General features: G+C 49.5%; 10 protein-coding genes across 10 annotated transcripts; 7 read left to right on the top strand and 3 right to left on the bottom strand.

Annotated features, from left to right (window-relative positions):
* Positions 1 to 95: 95 nt before the first annotated feature.
* On the top strand, positions 96 to 704 carry COCCADRAFT_3794 (uncharacterized protein; the record flags this gene model as incomplete). Its single annotated transcript, XM_007712551.1, has 1 exon — positions 96 to 704. One exon carries the CDS (start codon positions 96 to 98, stop codon positions 702 to 704), a length of 609 nt encoding a protein of 202 aa, XP_007710741.1.
* Positions 705 to 1,780: 1,076 nt separating this feature from the next.
* COCCADRAFT_92201 (uncharacterized protein) lies at positions 1,781 to 3,120 on the top strand (the record flags this gene model as incomplete). The annotated part of the gene is made up of 6 exons (XM_007712595.1): positions 1,781 to 1,967; positions 2,026 to 2,197; positions 2,248 to 2,439; positions 2,488 to 2,553; positions 2,613 to 2,742; positions 2,800 to 3,120. 6 exons carry the CDS (start codon positions 1,781 to 1,783, stop codon positions 3,118 to 3,120), a joined length of 1,068 nt encoding a protein of 355 aa, XP_007710785.1.
* Positions 3,121 to 3,716: 596 nt separating this feature from the next.
* On the top strand, positions 3,717 to 5,068 carry COCCADRAFT_92167 (uncharacterized protein; the record flags this gene model as incomplete). Its single annotated transcript, XM_007712596.1, has 3 exons — positions 3,717 to 4,056; positions 4,105 to 4,234; positions 4,297 to 5,068. The coding sequence occupies 3 exons, from the start codon at positions 3,717 to 3,719 to the stop codon at positions 5,066 to 5,068; spliced, it is 1,242 nt and encodes a 413-aa protein (XP_007710786.1).
* Positions 5,069 to 6,502: 1,434 nt separating this feature from the next.
* Positions 6,503 to 7,696, top strand: COCCADRAFT_35514 (uncharacterized protein; the record flags this gene model as incomplete). Its single annotated transcript, XM_007712597.1, has 1 exon — positions 6,503 to 7,696. One exon carries the CDS (start codon positions 6,503 to 6,505, stop codon positions 7,694 to 7,696), a length of 1,194 nt encoding a protein of 397 aa, XP_007710787.1.
* A 1,531-nt stretch (positions 7,697 to 9,227) lies between these two features.
* On the top strand, positions 9,228 to 11,189 carry COCCADRAFT_35515 (uncharacterized protein; the record flags this gene model as incomplete). The annotated part of the gene is made up of 2 exons (XM_007712598.1): positions 9,228 to 9,319; positions 9,428 to 11,189. The coding sequence occupies 2 exons, from the start codon at positions 9,228 to 9,230 to the stop codon at positions 11,187 to 11,189; spliced, it is 1,854 nt and encodes a 617-aa protein (XP_007710788.1).
* Positions 11,190 to 12,658: 1,469 nt separating this feature from the next.
* COCCADRAFT_35517 (carbohydrate esterase family 1 protein) lies at positions 12,659 to 13,708 on the top strand (the record flags this gene model as incomplete). The annotated part of the gene is made up of 2 exons (XM_007712599.1): positions 12,659 to 13,012; positions 13,067 to 13,708. 2 exons carry the CDS (start codon positions 12,659 to 12,661, stop codon positions 13,706 to 13,708), a joined length of 996 nt encoding a protein of 331 aa, XP_007710789.1.
* A 257-nt stretch (positions 13,709 to 13,965) lies between these two features.
* On the bottom strand, positions 13,966 to 15,250 carry COCCADRAFT_92220 (uncharacterized protein; the record flags this gene model as incomplete). The annotated part of the gene is made up of 5 exons (XM_007712600.1): positions 13,966 to 14,283; positions 14,330 to 14,524; positions 14,581 to 14,994; positions 15,042 to 15,090; positions 15,162 to 15,250. 5 exons carry the CDS (start codon positions 15,248 to 15,250, stop codon positions 13,966 to 13,968), a joined length of 1,065 nt encoding a protein of 354 aa, XP_007710790.1.
* A 1,304-nt stretch (positions 15,251 to 16,554) lies between these two features.
* Positions 16,555 to 17,142, top strand: COCCADRAFT_35519 (uncharacterized protein; the record flags this gene model as incomplete). Its single annotated transcript, XM_007712601.1, has 2 exons — positions 16,555 to 16,848; positions 16,912 to 17,142. The coding sequence occupies 2 exons, from the start codon at positions 16,555 to 16,557 to the stop codon at positions 17,140 to 17,142; spliced, it is 525 nt and encodes a 174-aa protein (XP_007710791.1).
* Positions 17,143 to 17,257: 115 nt separating this feature from the next.
* On the bottom strand, positions 17,258 to 18,761 carry COCCADRAFT_3802 (glycoside hydrolase family 30 protein; the record flags this gene model as incomplete). Its single annotated transcript, XM_007712552.1, has 2 exons — positions 17,258 to 18,314; positions 18,376 to 18,761. 2 exons carry the CDS (start codon positions 18,759 to 18,761, stop codon positions 17,258 to 17,260), a joined length of 1,443 nt encoding a protein of 480 aa, XP_007710742.1.
* A 1,417-nt stretch (positions 18,762 to 20,178) lies between these two features.
* Positions 20,179 to 21,486, bottom strand: COCCADRAFT_92115 (uncharacterized protein; the record flags this gene model as incomplete). Its single annotated transcript, XM_007712602.1, has 1 exon — positions 20,179 to 21,486. The coding sequence occupies one exon, from the start codon at positions 21,484 to 21,486 to the stop codon at positions 20,179 to 20,181; it is 1,308 nt and encodes a 435-aa protein (XP_007710792.1).
* Between the last annotated feature and the right edge of the window lie 442 nt (positions 21,487 to 21,928).

The raw sequence follows: 21,928 nt of genomic DNA on the forward strand, positions 1-21,928 counted from the left end.
TGAGTCCTCTCACTCCCCACCCCACCACCACCATCAAGCATCCCAGCGCACCAGCAATATCTAGTAACACCAGCAATACAACAGTGATAGCAAAGATGCCCGTCCAATCTCCTCCATCAGAACAGCGATCTCATTCCGATGAAGCGACACGCCCTCAAGACGCTTGTGACCCCTCTCACCCACACGGGCCCTCTTTCCAGAACCCCACGAAGATAGGCAAATTCCGATCAAAAGCCAAAAAGCATCATCTCAAGCTCCTTGGTCCAGTCAAAGTCAGCCCCACTAATACACCATCTACTACATCATCCACGGAAATCGCATTCCTCCTTCGTCTTCCGGGAGAAATTCGCAATCTCATCTACTCTTACGCTCTAACTTCGCCTACCTCGTCACTCATCTACAACGCATCGGAAATGCGTTTCCCACTTCATGACATCGGATTCGGTCTCATGTCATCGTGCCATGTGTTGGCGCTTGAGACACAGTATCTGCATTTTAAGCTGAGTAGATTGGTTTTCGTAGTCAACCAAGGCACTATTGGGAATATTTGGGACTATATTACTGTCATGAAGAACCTGGGCCGGCTAGCTGATGCAAAGGGTTGGACGATACACGTGGAGTTCAGATTCTCAGATGCAAGCATAATTTTGCGAGTTAGATCATCTAGCGTGGATGTACAGGAGTATGTTCGTGTTATTCCATAGATGATATCAAATAAGACGAATCAGTATGCATCTGAGGTCATGTAACAAGCTTGGACTTCCGCCAAGCTCCTGCTCCCAACAATAGGGTATGATAATTCCCGACACTCTGTTTGCTTGGATTCAATTTCCGCTGCAAGAGCTAGAGTGCAGTCTCGAAACACACATCAAATACTTCACAGCGATCATTTGCTTAAAAAGTCGACAGTAGGTACAGGCTTTCCGTCCTCCAAACTATTGGAACAACCGACTGGAGGAGTTTTACCCTGAATTAGAACTTCCTAGCTTCATAATATATGTGTACCTAAAGTATACCTTGATGTGCAGGGATCGCGGCAATTTTCGAGTTTTTGTTCTTTGCTCTAGCCGCCTCCGCGGAGGGTATCGTCGATGCATGTATGGCTACCTCCCAGAGGATTTGCAACTAAGGGTAAGGGATGATCCACTGAAAACACTGCATACCATGAGCGACTCTATCAAAACATTACTAGTCCCTATGTGTACACGATAGGCGTTGCGAACTTGTAGGCGAGGACCAGTGTAACTGGTCAGCCGCATCCACGCCGCAACGCCGCATCCACCACGGCTCTTTTTTCCCTTCCACCATAGTTCCTGCTCCACAATTCTTTCTTCCTACTCACACCATCGCGAGTCATTCCATTGCTAAGCGAGGGTCGCGTGGACTGCTTCCAAGTTTCCGCCCGTTTATCATGTTCCGCGGACGCTGAGCAGTAATTGGAGGGGCAGCTCACGTAGTACAAGCTCCCCTTCTTTTGGCTGCCCTTTGTGTTGGGAGAGGAGCTTTTGTATGCAGTCCAGAGAAAGCTGTGAATGGGTAACCCGACTGATTTTTACACACACACTATCCAGCGGCGCATCCGACCCCTGATATAGAATCCTTTGCCAAGTTACTATCTACTGCATCCATCCCCATTGAGGGCTTGGAGCATTGAACGTCGGACCTCTGAAGTCATATGTGCATCCCCGGAAATGAAGCCTCATATAGGATCGCAGTGTGAGCCAGCCAGCCCTGATTCTATCAGTATACTACTCACACGCCTTACCAGAGCTTCAGAAACATGCCTGATCCCAGTGCGATACTCATCGAATGTCGGGTCGAGTATGCCATTGGGAGTGCCATTATTCTGTTGCGGTTCTTTGCAAGATGGAAAATTGCAGGACGGCGAGGTTTTTACTGGGATGATTTCTTTGCATTCTCATCTTGGGTGTTCTTTACCATGATTTATGCAATGGTAGAGTTTCTCAGTAAGTTTGCGATAATGAAAAATGTCTTTGCATATAGATATCGAACTGACCCTCCCAGATGTAACTGGAGCTCCGATAGCAATGACACAGGAGCAGCGCGAAGCACTCCCGCCTGCAACGCGCAAGTCCATGCGAGAAGGTGCAAAGGCGATGTTTGCGTCTTTTTACTTCCTGATCTTCCTCGTATGGAGTCTCAAGGGCTGCATCATCATTCTATTCCTCCGTTTCACGTAAGTTCCAAGGTCTAGAAGAAGCAACCCATGCTTACAACAATATGCAGTAGGAACACTCCTCTTTATCGATATGTACAGGCCGTTGGAGGTATATCAGTTGCAGCATGCATCGCTGCAATTATCACGCAGACTACGCATTGTTTGCCGTTGAAAAGGAACTGGCAAATACTTCCTGACCCTGGCAAGGAATGCTCGGCTGGTGTTGTCATCAACATCGTCATTGCAGTAGGCAATGTCTTGTAGGTGATTTCTTCAAATCGTATAAGAAATAACTAACACAAGGGTAGAGTTGATGCATTGTTGCTTGTAGTACCTCTTTGGATGCTCAAAGACTCACACATCAGACTTTGGCGGTGAGTTATTGCGGGTTCGTATCAGAAGTAAATTTTCCCTAGCTGACTTCTACTGATAGAAAAATACGAATCGTTTTCCTACTCTCCCTCGGACTGTTTGTCATGGGAATGGCTACAGCCCGTTGCATCTTGTCAATTGGAACTTCTGTTCAAGTAGCTCTCGCCTCAGTATGGGCGCAGCGTGAGGCTGTAAGTTCAAACAGCTTCTTACGGCTGATATCGAGCTATTCTGACGTCTCACCAAAGATTGTATCAATTTTCGCTGTCAACGCACCAGTAATAAATGGTCTGTTTAGAGCAGAGACCTGGGCAACGAGAAAATGCACAAGCGATTACTCATCGAAGAACTCTCGCACCTATTCAAACCCGTTACACAAGAAGAAGAAAAGCGGCTTCGAGATTTACAGGATGACGGATTTTGAGACTAAGATGAGTGACATGGAGGCTACCAGGGCAGAAAGCATTGTCGAGTTGGTTACAGACCCGTCAGTTGCTTCATCTGCGTCGCAGTGGCGCTGCTCTGTCGAAGCGGCAAGTCAAAAAGGACATCAGAGACGCGCGATTTGAGTAAATGAAGGGATCGAAATAACATGAATGCCTCCGAATCTCTAACATGCAATCAGTGGTTTCAATTTTTTTCAAGACTGAGTCGCTACAGCTACTACTAGAGTTCATATTCGAGCTGTCCGCTGAACGCTGAAAACTAAAGTCAGCCCTCCGGACTCATCTCCAATAAGTCAGTTTGACATGATTGTAGCAAAAAGACAATGGATAGATATGAAAAGTCTAGTAGCAGAATGCACAACTATGGGTTCGCTCCTAAAGCACCCAAATGCTGCGTGAAACGGTCCAGAATATCAGAGCCTGCAAGATAGGATAAATCACCAGCAGGGGGTAACCTTTCTGCACGAGTCATCAACCCCCATCAAATACAACATACGCGAAGGAATACTCCCTTGTGTCTGCTCCACAATTGCCAAGGCTATAGTCTTGCACGCCACATGCGACTGCATTCGAGGAGGGTAGTAGTGTCTTCAATAGCTCTGGCCCGTTACAGCCGCGGAAGTGAACCATAAATATTCCCAAGCAACCCGCCTTGCCTGCCTGTTTGTACCACATATATGTATTTTTTGAGCGAACTCATACAATTGATACCAACTACCATGCGAGTGCCAGACTATTCCAAGAACGTGATACAGTCTTTGGACTCCATCCGACCCACACAGTTTGCAGACGATGCAGAGCGGTATGAAGCCAAAGAAGCCGCAAGACGCTTACTCAATCGTCTCGAGACTCCATTCGAGCAAGGTTGGAGGCTTTCACTAGAGACACCTGTGCTTATCGCTGGTATTCAGGTTGCTCTTGACCTGGGCATTTGGAAGAAATGGACCGAGGCGGATAAAAAGAAGCCAGGTGCGGCTGTTGATTTGGAGCAATTGTTGAAGTGGGCCAACAAGCAGGTTGAGCCGAACTTGTTGCGTAGGTCTACATTTTCAAGCCTGAGTAAGCGATCAATAAGACTGTACAAAATACTGACATGGAACCACGAAGGGAGGTTTTTCAGACACCTTGCTGCACTCTATGTGCTCGAAGAAACGGGTGTTGATACCTGGAAACCAACGCCTTACTCACTGTCCCTTGGAGATACGGAATCGCATACTGATCAAATTACTCAATGCGGGTATGTCCAAACCTCAACAGTCATGTTTGATCAATTGATAGCCTCCCAACTGACGCGTTCAGCACCGACCATACGATTCCCACCGGGATCAATCTTCCCCGATTCCTCCAAAAATACAATTACCGTGAACCCATAGACTTGCAGGCTCTCGACAACTACCGCGACATGACCAACGGTACCGATTTCTTCGCTCTGTGCGCAGCAGATCCAGAGGGCAAAGGAAGCAGTTTCATGGGTCTCATGACAGCACTGCGAAACCACAAGATGGCGTGGACCGGCGTATACGACACGCGCAAAATCATCTGCGGAGCCGACATCTCGCCAGGCAAGCCTTTATTCGTTGACATTGGGGGTGCCCACGGCCTCGACACATCACGCCTTCTGGAACGACATGGCGATCTCCCCGCCAACGTGCTCATCGTGCAAGATACGCCCGAAGTCGTCGCCATGCCAATCGAGCATCTCGACCCGCGTATCGTAAAACAAGCCTACGACTTCTTCACCCCACAGCCCCAACTTCACGCCCGTGCATACTTTTTTCACTCAGTTCCGCATGACTGGCCCGACGCCGACTGCGTGCGCATGTTTTCGCAGGTCAAGACCGCGTTTAAACCGGGGTACTCGAAGCTTCTAATCTATGAAGTTGTGTTGCCGAAGAAGGGGGCGACGAGTCTGATGACGACGTTGGATTTGCAGTTGATGAATTGTACAAGTGGAATGGAGAGGACGGAGGAGCACTGGGAGCGGTTGCTGGGCGAGGCTGGGTTTAGGATTGTGGGAATTAGTCGGCATCCTCGGGCTGTGGAGAGTGTTATTGAAGCGGATTTGATGTGAGATATGGAGAAGCTGGGATGGGGAAGGGCTTCATTTAAGGGTTGGCCTTTTCGTCCTTCGCTGTTTTGTATGGTGCGCATCAATTTCAGATCCTTGATTAATCTAGCCTTGACATGGCATTTGTTCAAGCGATTTAATAAGAGGTTCGCCAGAGTCCGGGTCGCTCAGTTCTCTAGGTGGTGAGGTTAGAAAGCTGCCCATATAAAAAGAAATCAATAAAACATCTACATTGAAAACCACGCCGTTGTGTGAAGTAGCGAGATCTGGATTAACAAAAAAGATCAAAAAGAAGGGATTGATGATTGCATCGGCCGGGAATCTAATTGAATGTTAGGCACAAGCTTCGAATGCTGGAATGAATATGAGACTTACCGAACCCGGGGCTAGCCGAAACTGTTCTCTGGGAGAGATGGCAACGGCTAATTTTACCACTAAACCACCGATGCTAGTGTTGTGATTTGATGACGGTATTTTCAACATGAGCCTTTATGATGCAGTCGAAAAACACCGAGTGGGCGGCATAGGCATGTTTGTTATGTTCGCAATTGGGATTGCAGAGCGGGGATGTGTTGCAAATTTGCTCGCTTAGACGCACATCAAGTAGCTTGACTGTTGTGAGGTTAGCGAAAAGTATTTCTGGGTGCCAGGGTAGAGTAGTTCCCGCTGAGAGCCACTGAGCGGTCGAATACGTGGGTTTCTAATACACGGAATGGGGCTAGCTGAGCGGAGCTTCAAGACCATGATGCTTGAAGTGCAACAAATGGTCGTATGCTCTTGCAGGTCCATCTGACTCGATGCCTGCCATATTTACATGGGTACGGTCAGTATCCAAGTCATGGAGTATTATTGATAGGGATTAGACGTCAGATGGGGTGAGGTTGCTACTCAACATTGGAGTCTAGGGACTAACAGTGATCACATGCTTCGAGAGACTTATTGCGCGGATTCACGTTTGCAGTCCCATTGGATTGCCTGCTTTTCAGAGGTAATGCCAGAGATTGCCCACCGTATCAACTACGCCGTACTGCCCATGCACGTATACATTCATGAAGACTTGAGGTGATACGACGTATGGTAGATACTTTCCTTTTCATTTTGGTCGTCGATTGAGCAAGACAAAAAATGCAAGATAGTCTTAGTAGTAGGAATACATTGGATCAGATTGACTAAAACAAGCAAAGGAGGAATTGTGAACTGTCAAGGTAAGAGAGCAAAGCCAGAGTCGCGTTGCGAATAGAGTTGTACTAGCGCGCGTCCTCAAATAGACACGCTAGTAGATATGGGTGAGTGCTCCACTTCACCTTTGTCCTACTACAACCAACCCCTTCCATCAATACCACAATTGTTGCGCGATTGAGTTGTGAGAGTTATATTTATATTTTACTGATTTTGATTGCTTTACGTGCATCATCAGCGCTACAGAAACCGTCCAAGATGCCGCCCAAGAGTAAGAAGACGCGTGACACGAGTCTCAAGGGCGCGGTAGAAGCAGTGGAAACTCTCATCGCGACGCCTGGAAAGAAGAGAGGCCGCCCAGCCAAATCCCAGACAATTGCTAGTCAATCAACCCCAATTGCAGCCGGGCCTCCAAAGAAACGCGGTAGACCCTCCAAAGTGACGGCTGAAGATGTCGCCGTGCTCCCAGACGCGTCCGAGCCCACAAAACGCGGTCGGGGTCGCAAGCCAGACACGCCCAAGTCGGTTGCTCTAGCCGCAACGCCCAATAAGGCCAAAGGAAAAGGTACTAAGGACAATGTAGAAGCCGTCGCCGATTTGGCAGCACCGACTCCACGAAGGCGTGGCCGTCCTCCCAAAGCAGACGGCCTGGACCTGAAGCGTGTTGCGGGCACTGCTCGTGTGAGCAAGCGCCAGGCCGCTCAGTCCAAGATGACCAAGACAACAACCACCACCGCCACCAAATTGCGTACCCGTCTTCCACCAGCTAGCAAGGTATCCAAAGGAGAGCCTGCCCCACAACCAGCAAGGCGAGGGCGACCACCCAAGAATGCAGCACAGGCCCCTGCTGGTGCTGCTCTTGCGAAGAAGAAGAAGACACCCAGAGGTCGCAAGCCTGCTGAGGTGCCAATCGCAAAGCCTACAAAATCTACCAAGCCTTTGGCGCCCCGCAAGATGCGTGGTCACACTGTACGCCAGATCCCCGACAGATACATTGTCCAAGTCGACCAGCTCTTGCATGACCTGATGCAGGCCGACGCAGATGCCGCGACTGAGAAGCAGGTACAGGAAGAGGAGGCAAACCAGGCACATGACGTGGAGGTTGAGGCTGATGTGGAGGACAACATCGATGAAGAGAACGTGGAGCCAACTAGCGCCACCGTTGGCTCAGAAGAGGCTGCACTAGACGCCGGTGCTGGATCCGAGTCAGGTCATCAGCAAGATAGTCTAGGCGACCAGTACTCGGATGGCGTGATGGATGACTTGGGGCAAAGTGAACCTGCCTCGGACCAAAACAGGGAACAGGAGCCAGAATTGCAGTCCGAGTTGAATGGCGACTTTGATGATCCTCCCAGCCACGAGGACGAAGATGGCATCCTTGTTCCCCAACAGGAACTTGATATGCAAGATGAGGGGTATGCAAATGGTGTCGAAGACGGACAATTACCATGATCCACAAAGGGTCAACAAAATTAGCCCATGAAAGCCCAGTGCTGTGTTTCCACCGTCTTGGCGGGATAGTGGATTTAGCCTCTTGCCATTTAGCACTTGATCTACATACATACATTTACATCGAGCCTCTTTCCGTAGGTGTAGGGAGGCAGCCTTGCGGTCGGGCACTAAGCCTGCGACCGGTTCTCTTAATTTCTTTCTAGTACATGCGCGTGGCAAGCATGCCTCAAACCACATGCTCAGGTTTTCTTTGTACGTACCATGAGTTGTTGCAAAGCTCAACACGTGCACCACGTTGAGACGACGCACCCTACTGCGGCCAATAGAACACCCAAAAACGGTGCCCTGTTCCTGACGCCAATTGCAGCGAAAAAGCACCCGAATGCTTTCTTTTGTCCAAACCCTTGTCTCACTTGGAGCATGAGAGGGGCGGGAAATAGGCAAATTACAGTTTCACTCCGTCTTTTGCTTCTGCCTTGGAGATGAGTTGGCTGTCAGCGCAAAATACCACCGTCTCCCCTCCGTCGCATCACTTTTATCGCTCCCACACCTGCCAAGGCGGTTGCACACTGGCGTCGTCTGGAAGTGACATCGGCTCCCATGGCCCGAAGCGGTGTCTCCCGCAACACAAACGCCTCCCACTCTACTTAGAGTGCTTTCACAAGCACGCGGATTTGCCGGGTAATATGAGCGATCTTGGGCGTAACTTTACAAGCTGACGTCGTGTCTTTGACTGGTCGCTCTGGCATTGCTCCACCGAAGTGGTGCGGGTCGATCCCGGTCTGCTCAAACTGGGCTGGCGGCATATCCGCTTGTATCTGCTCGTTCCCGTTTAGGCTTCACGAAAAGCACAAGAAGCCAATTGAAACCAGAAAAAGCAAGCCACCACTTGGCGGTGCTCGGTCAGTGGTAGGCTTCTTCCGGTTCGCCCGCATTTGATCAGCGGGGTGCAGCATCGCCGTGGCCACTCCCCATTGATCTACCCGCACTTGGCATCACTATCTCAACAGCCCGACCTACTAAGCGTCACGTCGACCCGCTTACTCTGCATGCGATCGCTCGCCCTCCTCGAAACGCCGACATGGTGTCGTCTTTGGCTGTTTATGACGAGCTGAAATCACCGTCGTGGCTTACCCCACTTCTCAAGTCGCCGACAATCCTGCTGAACAAGTCCTCCATTAGATGCGCCATCGCGAGCTGCTGCATGTGCTTTCCTCGAAAAAGAAAGGCCAGTCGAACTCCAGCTGGGATGGTTGCTCTATTTCGCCAAATGCACTGGGCTTATTGCGTCACCTATGCGTGTTGCTCTTTGCTTGCAGTCAACCTCGAGCAGTCCATGTGTCAGATGATAGGCTTGCTATTCTCGTAGAAAGTGTCAATGTGCCATTTGAAAGCTATCGAATCAGCTAATTCATTGCCCCTTCACTTCCGCCACAGACAGCATAAGTATCGCCAGCCGCTCGTATTTTCCACTTCCTAAACTTCAACCACTTTTTTTCCATTTCATCTTTTCTTGCATTTCATAGCCACCATGACCGACATGTTCCCAGTCGAAAACGATATGACGCCTGAGAAGCTCACTGTCATGAAGCTCAAGGCCAGCGGGCTTGGCCGAGATATCATGTCGGAGCCCTCATCCCCTACCGGCAACCGATCCTTCTCTTTTGCATCCCAGGCCAATGGCCATATGGGAACGCTAACCACCCGTCGATCAAATCGCCAGCTCAATAGCTCCTCTCGTCGTACCAGTAGCTTTCTCCAGTCACATCGTAGCAAGATGTCTAGCGAGCTTACTACTCAGGCGGATGGGAAGGTCTTCGCTCTGATGGATCTCATTTCAAATGCTTCTCGCGAAGCTGCCTCGCTCAAAGAGTCATGGGCACGCATCCTCTCAGAGCGTGACACTCTATTACGCGAGCGAGACGAGCTTATGGTCACGGTTGAGGAGGTGACTGAGGAGATTCAGCGCAAGGAAGCCGAGCACTCACAACACGGCCACGAGCATGGAGAGAGGAAGAGGCAGGTCGAGAAGCTTATTCTTGAGCTCACAGCTGTCGTCGCACAAGTTTCGGAACATAAAAAGAAACTTGCGGATCGCGACCGTGCACTGGAGCTGACCCGCCATGAGCTTCACGAGCTCCAAGCCTCTGTCGCACTCACGGTCGGCGAACACGAGAGGACTCGTTCCGAGCTGGAAGCCACATATGCAAGACTCAAGATCTGCGAGAGTGAGCGCGACGTTGCCCGCCATGACTCGGAAAAGCATCACAATGAAATTCGCGCACTTGTTCGTGAGCACACCGAGCTTAAAAGCAAGCACTCAGAAACCATCTCCAAGTTCGACCTGACCCGCAAGGAACTCATCACTATCAATGAGCGTATCAAGTTGTTCGAACTTGAGCGGGACGAACACCTTCATGACAAAGACCGCTTGAATGAGGAACTGAAGCGTGCCAAGTTCAGGATCGAGGAGGCAACTCGCGAATTCACTGAACTCACTGAGAGCCACGACCGCGTTCAGCGAGAGCTTCATAAGCTCAAGGAAACCCTTCGGTCTGTCGAAGCAGAGCGTGACGACTTTTCCTTCACTATTGAGAACTTGCGTCGCGACGTCAAGCTCAAGGTTGCTGGGTGGGAGGAAGCTGATGCTCGTGCCAATGAGTACTTGCTCAAGCACGAACACGTCAAGCGTGAAGTTGTCTCTGTCAAAGAGAAGCTCCGAGAGATCGAGCTGGAGCGTACCGAACTCTCCAGTGTTATTGATCGTTCCCGTGAGGAGCAACGTCTTATCGTCATTGAACGCGAGCAACTCAAGCAAGATGTCCACGACGAGCATCGCAAGGTCGAAGATGGTCGCCGCCGTATCAATATCCTCGAAGAGTCTCTTCGCCGGTCTGAGCTCGCCACCGCTGAGATCAAGTCCGAGATCCTTACCCTAACTGAACGCAACCGAGTCCTATACCGCGAGGGCGAAGACTCCCGCATCAAGCAAGGACATCTTACGACTGAGATTGCCAGTCTCCAGGAACAGTTGGCCCTCTTCCAAACCGAGATTACCAACCTCAAGTACGATCGTGATCGCGCACACTCCGACCTCAATGCCTGGAAGCACAAGTATGAAGAGATTACCGAGACAGTCACATCCTACGAGGACTCTTCTGCAGAGTTTGAGTTCGAAATCACCTCTTTGCGCACATTGTTGAGCGAGGCTCGCGAGCAAAAGGAGCGTGCCATCCAGGCCCGCCACGCCGCCGACCGCGAGCGCGACGAGTACATTGCCAAGTACGAGGAAAAGTGCCGCGAAATGGAACGCTTCGAGGAAAACGCCAGCAGCATGTACCACGCCCACAGCAATGCCAACGGTAGCCGTATGGGCAAGACGACAACTCACACACGGGTTGTCTCTGGCGGCACCACCATCCACAATCATGATGCGAGTAGCGGCCACGCCCACGCCCACGAGCACGGAGAAGGGAATTCTCTGTTCGCCTAAAGAAACGAACAGCAAGACCGAGGTCAATCCTGACATTGACGAATTTGGGTTTCATAGCTTTAAGCATTGGCAGCGCTCGAGTGAGGAGATCAGCATGCGGAATGGGGTTTTTGAGATTTCAGGCCCGCCGCCATCGCCATCGCCATCGCCGTCACCGTCGCCGCCGCTACTACTGCAGCCACCACCGTCATCATCAACATCACCACCACCACTACCGCCGCCGCCGCGACGAGCGCGACCGCTTTATCATCTCAGAAACTCCACCGTGGTTGCGAACGAAGTAGAGGCGGGAGAGGTGGAGTATTGGGCGTATTTTGAGGATGGATGGATGAGATTGGACGCTTGGTAGCAGGGTATTGGCGTTACCATGGCAGGTTACCTGGTAATAATTCATTCATAGTTTACTGAATCTTCTTTCTTTATATGCTGTGTTCGTCTCATCGTATATGGATATGCGACTGTGGTGCTGTACCAAGTGATGCTGTGAACAAGCCTTGTGCAGTATACTGATTGAAATTTTGTCGTGATAATTTGCTCTGCAAACGTCCGCGGTTTCTGCTAATAAGACATCGTTTACAGTCCAGGGTAACGCGGAAATATTATTAAGGTTTGCTGGACGTGTACCCGGGGTTCCGATGGTTCTAGGCGGATCGTTTCATGCGCGAGGAGTTTCCCGCCAACAACTATAAATAGTATCCAAGCATGTCACTATTCGAAATTCGTTATTATGCAGTTGCCCTGCTAGAGTTGCAAAATGCAAATCGTTTGAGTTGAAGTCATGACATCGTGTGTTCATCGATCATTTCGGCTTGATAAGGTAAACTCTGGTAATCGTATTCTGGACGTGTATGCGCAATCGATCGTCAATTGTTAACCGTGATCTGTTAATTGTCAATCGTCAAATGCTAAATGATAAACGTCACATTCTTGATATCTCGCCATAGTTAGTAGTGATTTCAGACTACAAGCATATCACTGAACGAAATAACCAGTATGCAAGGTTGGGTGTAATGATGCTCCTAATTTGATCTAGACTTACCCCTTGATAACGCTGACATACCTAACACATCAGAACTGCATTGGATAATGACAATCTTGAATGAGGCCTATTACATACCTTGGCAATTCAACCAAGTCTACTAGGAAGGGGGACTGCCAATAAATGTCATACCATGTGGCTGATTCGAGACATCTATAGTCCTAATGAAATGTTGTTCACCGACTGTTTACTACCTCGAGCGTAAAAGCGCATCTCAGCACTAAGCAACGGGCCGAAAGAAGTTTGACCGTTGCAATCTACGGCTGACAACTGGGCCGAGCCGGGACCGTTGAGCTGATCGTGCGCGACGGAAGGAAGATGTCCACAGCCGTTGCGTTTTTTTCCTGTTATTCGGTATAAATGGCACGTGTGCCTTGGCTTGAGGTGATCCGTACGGCAATCGGTCTCCTTACGCTCCACGATCGCAATAATGGCTCCTCTTACACTCGCCCTAGGTGTCCTCGCAGGGCTTACACCCCTTATCCTCGCAAGCCCCGGCTGTGGTAGTTCGTTGCCGGTCAAGTTCAAGCCTGGTACTTCAACCACCAATGTGACTATTTCGTCCAAGTCAGTCATTGGCAAAATAACGGAACGGGAATACATTCTGCATTTACCTGCCGATTATGATCCCTCCAATAATAAGCCGGCGCCTCTGATCTTTGCTTTCCACGGCCAGTTGCAGCCTGCGCGGAATATGGAGAAGATCAGCCAGTTGTCAGACCCGAACTTCAACAAGGATTCTATTGTCGTATACCCTGCCGGCATGGACGTCCAAGCCCCGGGTGTAAGTTAATCATGTTCAGTACTATGTTTTGATTTGGCTAACAAAGTGATGCAGGTTCAATGGCTAGGCGACGTTGCTGCGCCCAACTCTTCGGTAATTGACGACCGCATCTTCGTCGATGAGATCCGAAAGAACCTGACAGGTACTTTTTGCGTGGATGAAAGGCGCCTCTACGCCACTGGCGTATCCAACGGAGGAAGCATGGTTGCGCTTCTCATGTGCGACGCAACCCTTAACAAGCACTTTGCTGCCGTTTCCACCGTTGGTGGCGCCTTCTACCCAGACGCCGTCATGACGGAGCCGCTCTACCAAGCAGGATGCAAACCAGACCTGCAGGGCCGAGCGCTTCCTTACTTAAACCTTCATGGTCTCAGTGACAAGATTGTTCCGTACAACGGCAACAACACCCCGCCCTTCATCCCCGTCCGTGAATGGGTCGACACATGGGTTGCACGTGACAACTGTGAAAGCAACTACGAGACCGAAGTTGCTGAGAATGGAACCGTGACAGATCTCAAGTGGAAATGCCATGGCCACAAGGATCTGGTGCTGCACAGGGAGATCAAGGGCTATGGCCATGGCTGGCCCAGCAGGGTCGAACAAGGCGAGCCGTTCGATTCAATGAGTGGCGGGTCAACCAAGTGGGATGCTGCACCATATATTCTCAATTGGTTTAGCAAATGGGCTATCTACTAGGCGGCGAAGCGCCGGACCTGTAGGACATATTCATTGTTAAATATTCATCTATTAAATACGAGTACAAGAAGTCATGGCAATAATTGGGAGCATTATACAGAAGATTAATATCGTCCCAGTCTATGCTTTTAGATGCTTTTTGATATGCATACATTATTATGGATTCTTCAACACGATAGGTTCAGGTGGCAGTATTGTACCTGAGTTTACTTTTTGTTGACGCTCGGATGTTTTTTCTTTTGAAACCCCCCTAAACCTCAATCTACCAAGAATCGTTGTGAATCCCGATCTGGCGTCGGCACAATGTTGTAGTTGAGCCGTTGGATGTAGTAGTCATCCTCAAGCTCATGCGCTTGAGGCCGGCGTTTTATTTGCCCAAGTAAAATAGGCTTCAACCCTTTCTTGAAGTTGAACATGCAAACACTGCCAGCGACTAACGAGAACAAAGAGAGTGCGCCACCTATGCAAATATAGAAAACCATCTCATCTTTCATCATCGTTCTGGATAGTGGCCCATGACCATACAAGACCAGCAATCGGCTGATGACGTAGGTGATATTAGCAGCATGGAAGAGCTTGGCCGAGTTAGTCAGATACTGATACTAAAGAGACTAGACTTACCAAGACCATGATCATGCCGATGCGGGTTTCATGTCGAACAAAGTACACGGCCAGAGCCAAGTGTAAAAGCGTGGCAGGGATGATAGCCATGGTCAAAGAGAATTCTGGCTCAATATAGTGCACATTTATCAAGCCGTAGATCAATATGAAGGCAAAGACGAAGTAGGGTGTGTACTTGAGGAAACCTAGATAGATCTGTATAACTGTCAGCAAGGGAACGATTGCGCTGATATGTAGATGCGGATACGAACTTGATAGCACATGTACTTCCACTGTATGGCCATGTCCGGACTGACGTCTTGATACAAAGCCCACGAAAATTCACGATAAAGTTTCATGGCGACAGCGCACATGACAGTGCTGCAGGTAGAGCTAATAACGGCGCAGACAATCAAACCGGGCGATACACGCCTCCAGAATTCCCAGTCTCTTTTCACAAAAGGAAGGTTCTTTCCGTTGACACCAACGGCAGCTCTCGCCGACGCATTGTGTACCTCTCCATATTGCAATATGGTTGCAATTGAAAGACACACGTTAGCGATACATAGCATAAAGATCTGAATGTGGTTTTTAATGCGGTATGCGTCTAGTGTTAAGATCAATTGATAGAGACAGCCAAGGGTGTTGATGGAGAGAGTCAAGGATATAACGTAGGCTAATGGGACCTGGGAAACTATCAGTAATGCTCGATCGACCGGTTGGGGAGTAGTACCTCGTATATTGGTTTATTGACCCATTGTAGATAGACGACCAGAATGACTCTAACATGCGCATTAGTAAGAAAAATCAAACACCTTGGTGGAGCAAGCATGTCTAAGATGTTGAAACATACATCTGAATGATAGTATTGACCACTCCTTGAGTCGCTGCAGCTGCGGCAAAGACCCATTCCAGCCGTGTTTCAGGCCACCACGACGGCATGATGCTCGTATCGCGCGATTAAAGGCCTTGTTAAATGAAGAAATCAAGTAGCAAAGAAAGATGGAAAAACATAGAAAGAAGTAAGGCGACGAAACAGCCTGCAGCCACAAAGTACGAGTACGAGGATAGCGTAGCGGGCGGCGCAGGATTGAGCCAATGTAAGTTTGCAAGAATGATAATAGAGCAAAAATGAAAAGTGCCAAAGCCGCAAAAAAGCTGTTAACACTATGGGGGATCGGCGAGGACGCCCCACAATCAAAACTTGAACACGAGATAGGAGATGGCACTAGAGGCCCGATGCGGTAACGAGGTCCCCGATGACGCGACTCTACCACGTAGTATACTTTGCCCTAGAGCGACATGGGCATGTAATTGGCAGTCAGTGCTAATTACTTTGGCTACCGATTCGCTATGCGAATTCGGTGCAGACTTGGTAGAGATGTTTTTGTACAAATGCTGTTTCGACCCAGGACCGAATGGATTCCATGTCGCTGAATTCTCGGACTCAAGCTTACATATGTACATGTGTATGTATGTACATATGTATTGACACGTTTTTTCCTTTACACTTTGGCGACTCCAGCAGCATGAAGTTAGTGCGCGTCGTCACATCGCTCTAGCGCACTCAGGTCTCCTTTCTGTGTTATCATCACTGGTGCGCGGTCCCGAAACTCTGCCACCATATCGTGCATCTGCAGGCCATGGTGTCAGTTAGGGGTTAAATTGTTATCAGAAACTGGTTGATCTTGGTCTGTTGCGTGACCCGCAAAAGAGGCGGTGCGAAAGGATGTTCTGCCGAGATATGCGGTCGCGGAAGCTCCGGCAGAGGAATGATCGACTTCGGCTAGCTGCATCTGCACGTCCCGGTAACAAGTGCGAGGCTGAGTCTTGTGTTGAGGAGCCGTTCTTTTTTGCCTACACAGTAAGTACGCCTACATGATAGAATAATGTATCATGGTGAGGCTGAGAAAGGATGTGACCCCGATATACGCAGTAAGAGGAGAGCGTCTTGCGTACTGATTAATGACAGCAAGAAGCATTCATTCTGCACTTCCAGTACCAAAGCCCCCCTTACCTACTATATCTACTTACTCACATTCTATCAGCACGTCCCACATGTCAAGCGCATCTCCCCTCCATATTGCAGATGGTGTATTGTGATGCGCGACGTGGATGGCCTTTTGAACGTTGCTGCCATCCAATCTAGACAGGGATTGGAGCATCCAACCCTCGACTCTTCCACGTGTTACAGGGCGCCTCCACTTCCATCACCACTCGGACCCAGACCCTTGCTACCAGTCGCAATGTCCTTCCTCGCCAACCCGTTCCTCCGCCCATCCAGAGCACAGAATGCCTGGTTTCTCGCTGGTTTAACGTCATCATACCCAAATCTCGATGACTCGATGCGAGTCAGCGAGCAACGGCCGTGCGGCGGAAAATTTGTACCTGGCTGTCGGGTATTTCACGTGCCTCAAGATGACAGCTCCAAAGCGACAGAGATCTCCATTGATGATTGGAAGGATCCCGATCTGGGTGGCAATGCAAAAGATCAGGTCATGGTGTTCCAGTACAAGGGAAAGTTTATTGCCGTGAACCACGTAGGTGGCAAAAGCAAAGAAAAAACTGTAACCTCGCCTATGTGTTGACCATGATATCCGCAGGAATGCCCGCACTCTTCATATCCTCTTTCCAACGGCGCACCCTTTGATATAGAGGACTTTGGAGTGGTGCTAAGCTCGGGAATTCAATGTCCTAAACATGACTGGTCCTTTGATTTGCATACGGGACGATCCGATCGTGGCAGTTACAAGCTTCAAGTTTGGGAAGTCCAACAAAGAGCTGGTGCTGACGGTGACGAAATATGGGTAAGGAGAAAGCAAAGGATTGGATGAGATACCCTCAAAGATCACAGCAAATACATGTTCATAAAGAAGCAAGATGATCAAAGATAGCGAGTTCTGAGACAAATGTCTTTTTGATTTCATGGCACATGAAGTACCCTACACTTTACAGCTTGACGCCCGTAATCTCGAACGTCTGAACGACATTCTTTCCAAAGTACGACCAGAACTTGGTTCCGTTAATGACAGTGTCGCTGTGCTTTCCATACTGTTCACCGGTACCGATCTGGGTAGCCCAGCGAGTCACTGTTGCGCCGTTCGCTGGACGCTGCGAGAAGCTCGACAAGTCAAAGTTGAGGTATTGCGCATTGCCCCAGTTGACCGCTACGATGACTAGGGTGGATTTACTGGCGTCGTATGCAGCGACGGTATAGTCACTGCCACCATCGAGAATCTGCATGCCTGGACGAATATGCCTGGCAAATTGGGCGAGGACAAAGTACTTTTGCGTTGGACCACCCACCGTCTTGGCGTCGTTGTCGGCGTCAATCAGGCCCCAGCCGCCTTGGTCGAGGACTTGCCAGTACTCCCAGGCTACGGGCTTGAGCCATCGGAAATCGAGCAGCAGGTTGCTTGCCATTTGCTGACCGGCTGCTTCACCGTCACCGTACTCGCTGTTGTAGACTGGCTTGCCGGCCTTTGCAGCCAGGTCGTGGACGGCTACACGGTCACCGTTTCCGTACTGGTAGCCATGTACGTTGACACGTGCAATCTTGGAAAGCGCGCTGCTTCCTATGTTCTTGAGGTTATCGCGGGCCTGGTCATAGTAAGACTCGTCTGATGCTGCAATCACAGTCGCCAGCGAGCGGCTTTTCAGGTGCTTGTCAAGATACCCAATAATCGTCGCCTGGGTGGCTACGTCAATGTGGCATCCCTCCTGGGTGCCATCGGCCTTCCACCAGTTGGCTGTAGGCTCATTAAATGGGTCAACAGTTTCGAACTCAATGCCCCATTTGGACTTGAAGACTTGAGCAACCGTTGCCATGTACACGGCATGCTGCTCCAGGTTCCACGATTGGATGTTTTCGGATCCATCGCTGGCTCCGGATGGGTTGTGGTTGCGTGTCATCCACCACATTGGGCTGTTGCTGAAGAGTTCGGTCTTTTCGACACCCCTCTCGATAGCCTTTTGCAGAGCCTTTCGTTGATTGACATCCACATTCCTATATTCCGACAACTAAACTTAGTGAAGCACTTCGGAAAAACTATGTAGTGTTGTCTCACCAGTTCCAGCTGGCAGAATTTGGGTCAGAGCTCGTCCAATCCAACCAGAATCCTTCCATTTGCCTCGATCTCTTGATGTTGGGTGACACGACCATCTTGTCTGTGCCGACGGTGTTCCAACTGCATGCGCCAGCGTTATAGCGAGCGTGATTGAAGCCGAGACCTGGCAGAGTAACACTACCGAATTTGGTATCCTTGAGCGTGAAGAATACATCTGCCAAATCGTCTCGGTCGCCGAATTGCTGAGCCCACCAGGCCAGCGACGTTCCCCATCCTTCCCAGGTTCCCCAGTTTGTCTTGGGGTTAATGGTAGTCGTCAGATCGGCGTTGACGCAAAGGCCGCTGGCGAGCACGAGGGCTATCTCAGTAAGAGTAGAAGCGCGCATGGTGACGGAAACCCAAAGGTACTAGAGCTGAAGGTCGGGAACATGGTGGCGCCATCGGTCACTTCTTATGGAAATACACGGCGGCACTCAATCCTAGCCACGATCTTGTTTCGAGTATAGAGGCCCGGTCTAAACCCACTTCCATCCGCTCCAAGGATATACATAAGCCCGTTGATGCGTGATGGTGTCAGGAAAGAGGGGTTGTGCTGGTGAATTTGTTCAGTTAGTACTCAGCACAAGCGGGGGGGTGTTGCACTGCCAATCATGTCGTATACGAGAAGGCCCCGAATTCATCTCCGTTACTTTCTGGAGCCAACTTTCGACGTAAATGGCTAGCGTATATGAATCACTACCATTATACGTCTTGGAGATCCATGCATCTGTGTAGTGTGACGCAATAAACTCTTCTCCTCCTGGTTATTGACATCCATAGGTCGGAATAATGAATTGCCCAATTCTTCCGCTTGCAGCACCTTCCGCCTTGGTCATGACTAGATTCGACACTTGATATCCTAAACAATGCCGATCATGACAGTAACAGGTATTGCATCCGCACTCCGAACGTTTAAATTGCAAATTGGCGTGTGGAAGCGGAAGAAGCCGAGGTTATACCGTAGTTCCCGGCTGCTGTTATCTTGGCCTACCATCATCAGGTGCAGGTGACAGGTCCAAACCATGGCACCGGAGGAATTCCCGCTGTCTTACTCCTAGTCTAACTCGCTCGAATCGGTACGTTTTCCCGACCATGCGTTCCAATGGCACGGTGCGAAAGGTGCAGATGATCATGTAGTATCATGCGCAGCCCAACTGTATTACCGACCAGATGGTAGGACTCTTGTGAGAACAACTTGAAAAACTGCAGAAGCCTGAAAGGTCTACAGATTATATTGCAATACCCTGCTCGATATACAATGCATAAAAAAATGCTACTTGTGGCAGTCATAGTCCGCGCTGACGTGTGGATGTTATTGGTGCCCACGTCGTGGTATGATCCTATTTACCTCTTACACAATAATGAAATTCCTGTCGCAGGCATTTTGCTATATTTAGAGAGGAATCTGACGAAACTTTCGAAACCAAGAAAGGCCGCAGTACCACGGGAGAACTGTCGGTTGGTCCAATAATTGTGGAAGGCAGACATAACACCATAATCTGAGTAAGCGCTATGTGAAGATGGCCGGAATGTACCTTTCATGATAAGTCATACGAACATACGTACGTAGATCACTCGTGAATAGATAGTTAACGATCCAGCGTTTCGCCATGCAATTTTTCAATGTAAGCATTGCATTAAGCAGATTGAGTTCGTATACCAGCACATTTCGTGGACTTGAAAAAAAGGTCGTTGAAGCAAGTTTTTTCTTATTAAGCCCTGTCGTATATTATGGTTACGCAATTCTCCAAACTGTTGGTACCCTCACGCGCCAAGACCAAAATCCCAGACTTGGACTTTTCGGTCGGGAAAAGGTCCGCCCTGTCTTACAAACAAGCTTAAGACGTTAAAGTTCTTAAGCCTGACCTCATCCACCAACGGTTCGCCAGCAGAGTTTGGAATGTCTGCTATCTTCTTCCAATCGTTGTAATTCGCGCCCGCAGTCGCGGCCCAGAGCTGAATTGTCATCTTTGGCTGGTCCGGGAGAATCGCAATTACACTGTCGCCAGTAGCGACAATCTTGCCGCGGTAGGCAAGGTATGGTGGCGTAGAAAGACCAGGTGCGTTGATGGCAGTCTTGGTAAATTTTCCAGCTGCTGTTCGTAGGTAATGGTAAAACTGCGGTGTGCCTGTTGAGTTATCGCGCATCAATGCATGGAAACGACCTTGACGGTCTACGAATTGCGCTTCCTGGTTGATAATTTGGCTGTTCTGCGGTATCGAGTAGACCTTGATTCCAGGTGTTGAAGGCTTAATGGGAACCACGACTGTTTGGCCGTTGGTTTGTTTCCAAGTTTTCCCAGCATCCTCTGACAAGGCAAAGTAAAAGTCGTGGTTTGTACTCGCATCAGGAGTTTCACGGACAGTCCATGAAACGAACAATTTCCCTCCTTCGCTGCTGATACCATTAACGTAGGCGTTGTTGTCCTCGCCCTGCAAGTACTTTCCCACGGCGGTCCATTTCCCAGTAGTGGTAGAATAGCGGTGGATATATGAGTCTCCCGCACCAGATTGCCCTATCCGGAACTCCATCAAGAGGTCGCCACCATCGATAGATTCGAAGCGAGGGTAAGTCAGCGGTGTCCATGGGCCAGTGGAACCTGGCAGACTGTGCTGCACAGCTCCGAATGCACTTGCAGTCCATGCAGAAGGAACAGTCTTGGCAATACCAGCGTTGCTCACACGATAATTGAGCGGAACGTCATGGTGGTCAAAACTCAAATGTATCTTTCCATCGCCGCTGATGCCCATGGAAATAGTGTTGTGCTCATCGAGTGTCGTCTGTTCGTAGTCGCTAAAGGCAAAGTACTGCCAGTCGCCAAGCGAAGGTGAAATTTTTCGCCGCCCGAGATTGACATAATGCTTGCCGTATCCAGAGGCTGTCTTGTAGAAGGCTACATACTGGTAGTCCCCAAACGTCGTCAAGGCGTGTTGTTGGAAAGCAAGACCATTGAGACGGACTGATCCCTGAACATCGTCTGTAATGTTCCAGTTCTTCACCGAGGTGACTGAAAGGGCAGAAGTAAGGGATGAGAGCCCTACCAAAGCCAGTAGGGATGGAAAGAACTTCATGGTCACGCAGGTGAGCGCTGTAATAGGGGCGCAATCTCACAACTTATGCGATGTTTAACTACTATAACCATGGCAATATATCAATTTGACTAGTTGCATGGTTTTGATTCAGGGCACGATGCATCATCTGGTCAATACGGCGCCGCTAGTGGGTCCAGCTAACTCGATGCATCAATGCCGGATTTTCGGGGCATTATTGACACGAGGTGGGGAAGCCGGGGAAGTGGTGCACGTGGATGGGTAAGTTACCTGTTTTGGAATGCAGGTATTCAGGAATGGAGCCTGTTGCTATGCTCGTTAATGTGTATGTATGCATGTTCATGCCTTGTTGTAGCAACAAAAGCAAGTCGGGTCTGATTCTTGTGTGTCGCATTCGCAACAAGGAGAGTAGCGGACTCATAGTAGATATAAGAAGATACAGACGTTATAGAGAGGTAGTTAA

Source organism: Bipolaris zeicola, assembly GCF_000523435.1.
Source record: "Bipolaris zeicola 26-R-13 unplaced genomic scaffold scaffold_46, whole genome shotgun sequence".
NCBI lineage: Eukaryota > Fungi > Ascomycota > Dothideomycetes > Pleosporales > Pleosporaceae > Bipolaris > Bipolaris zeicola.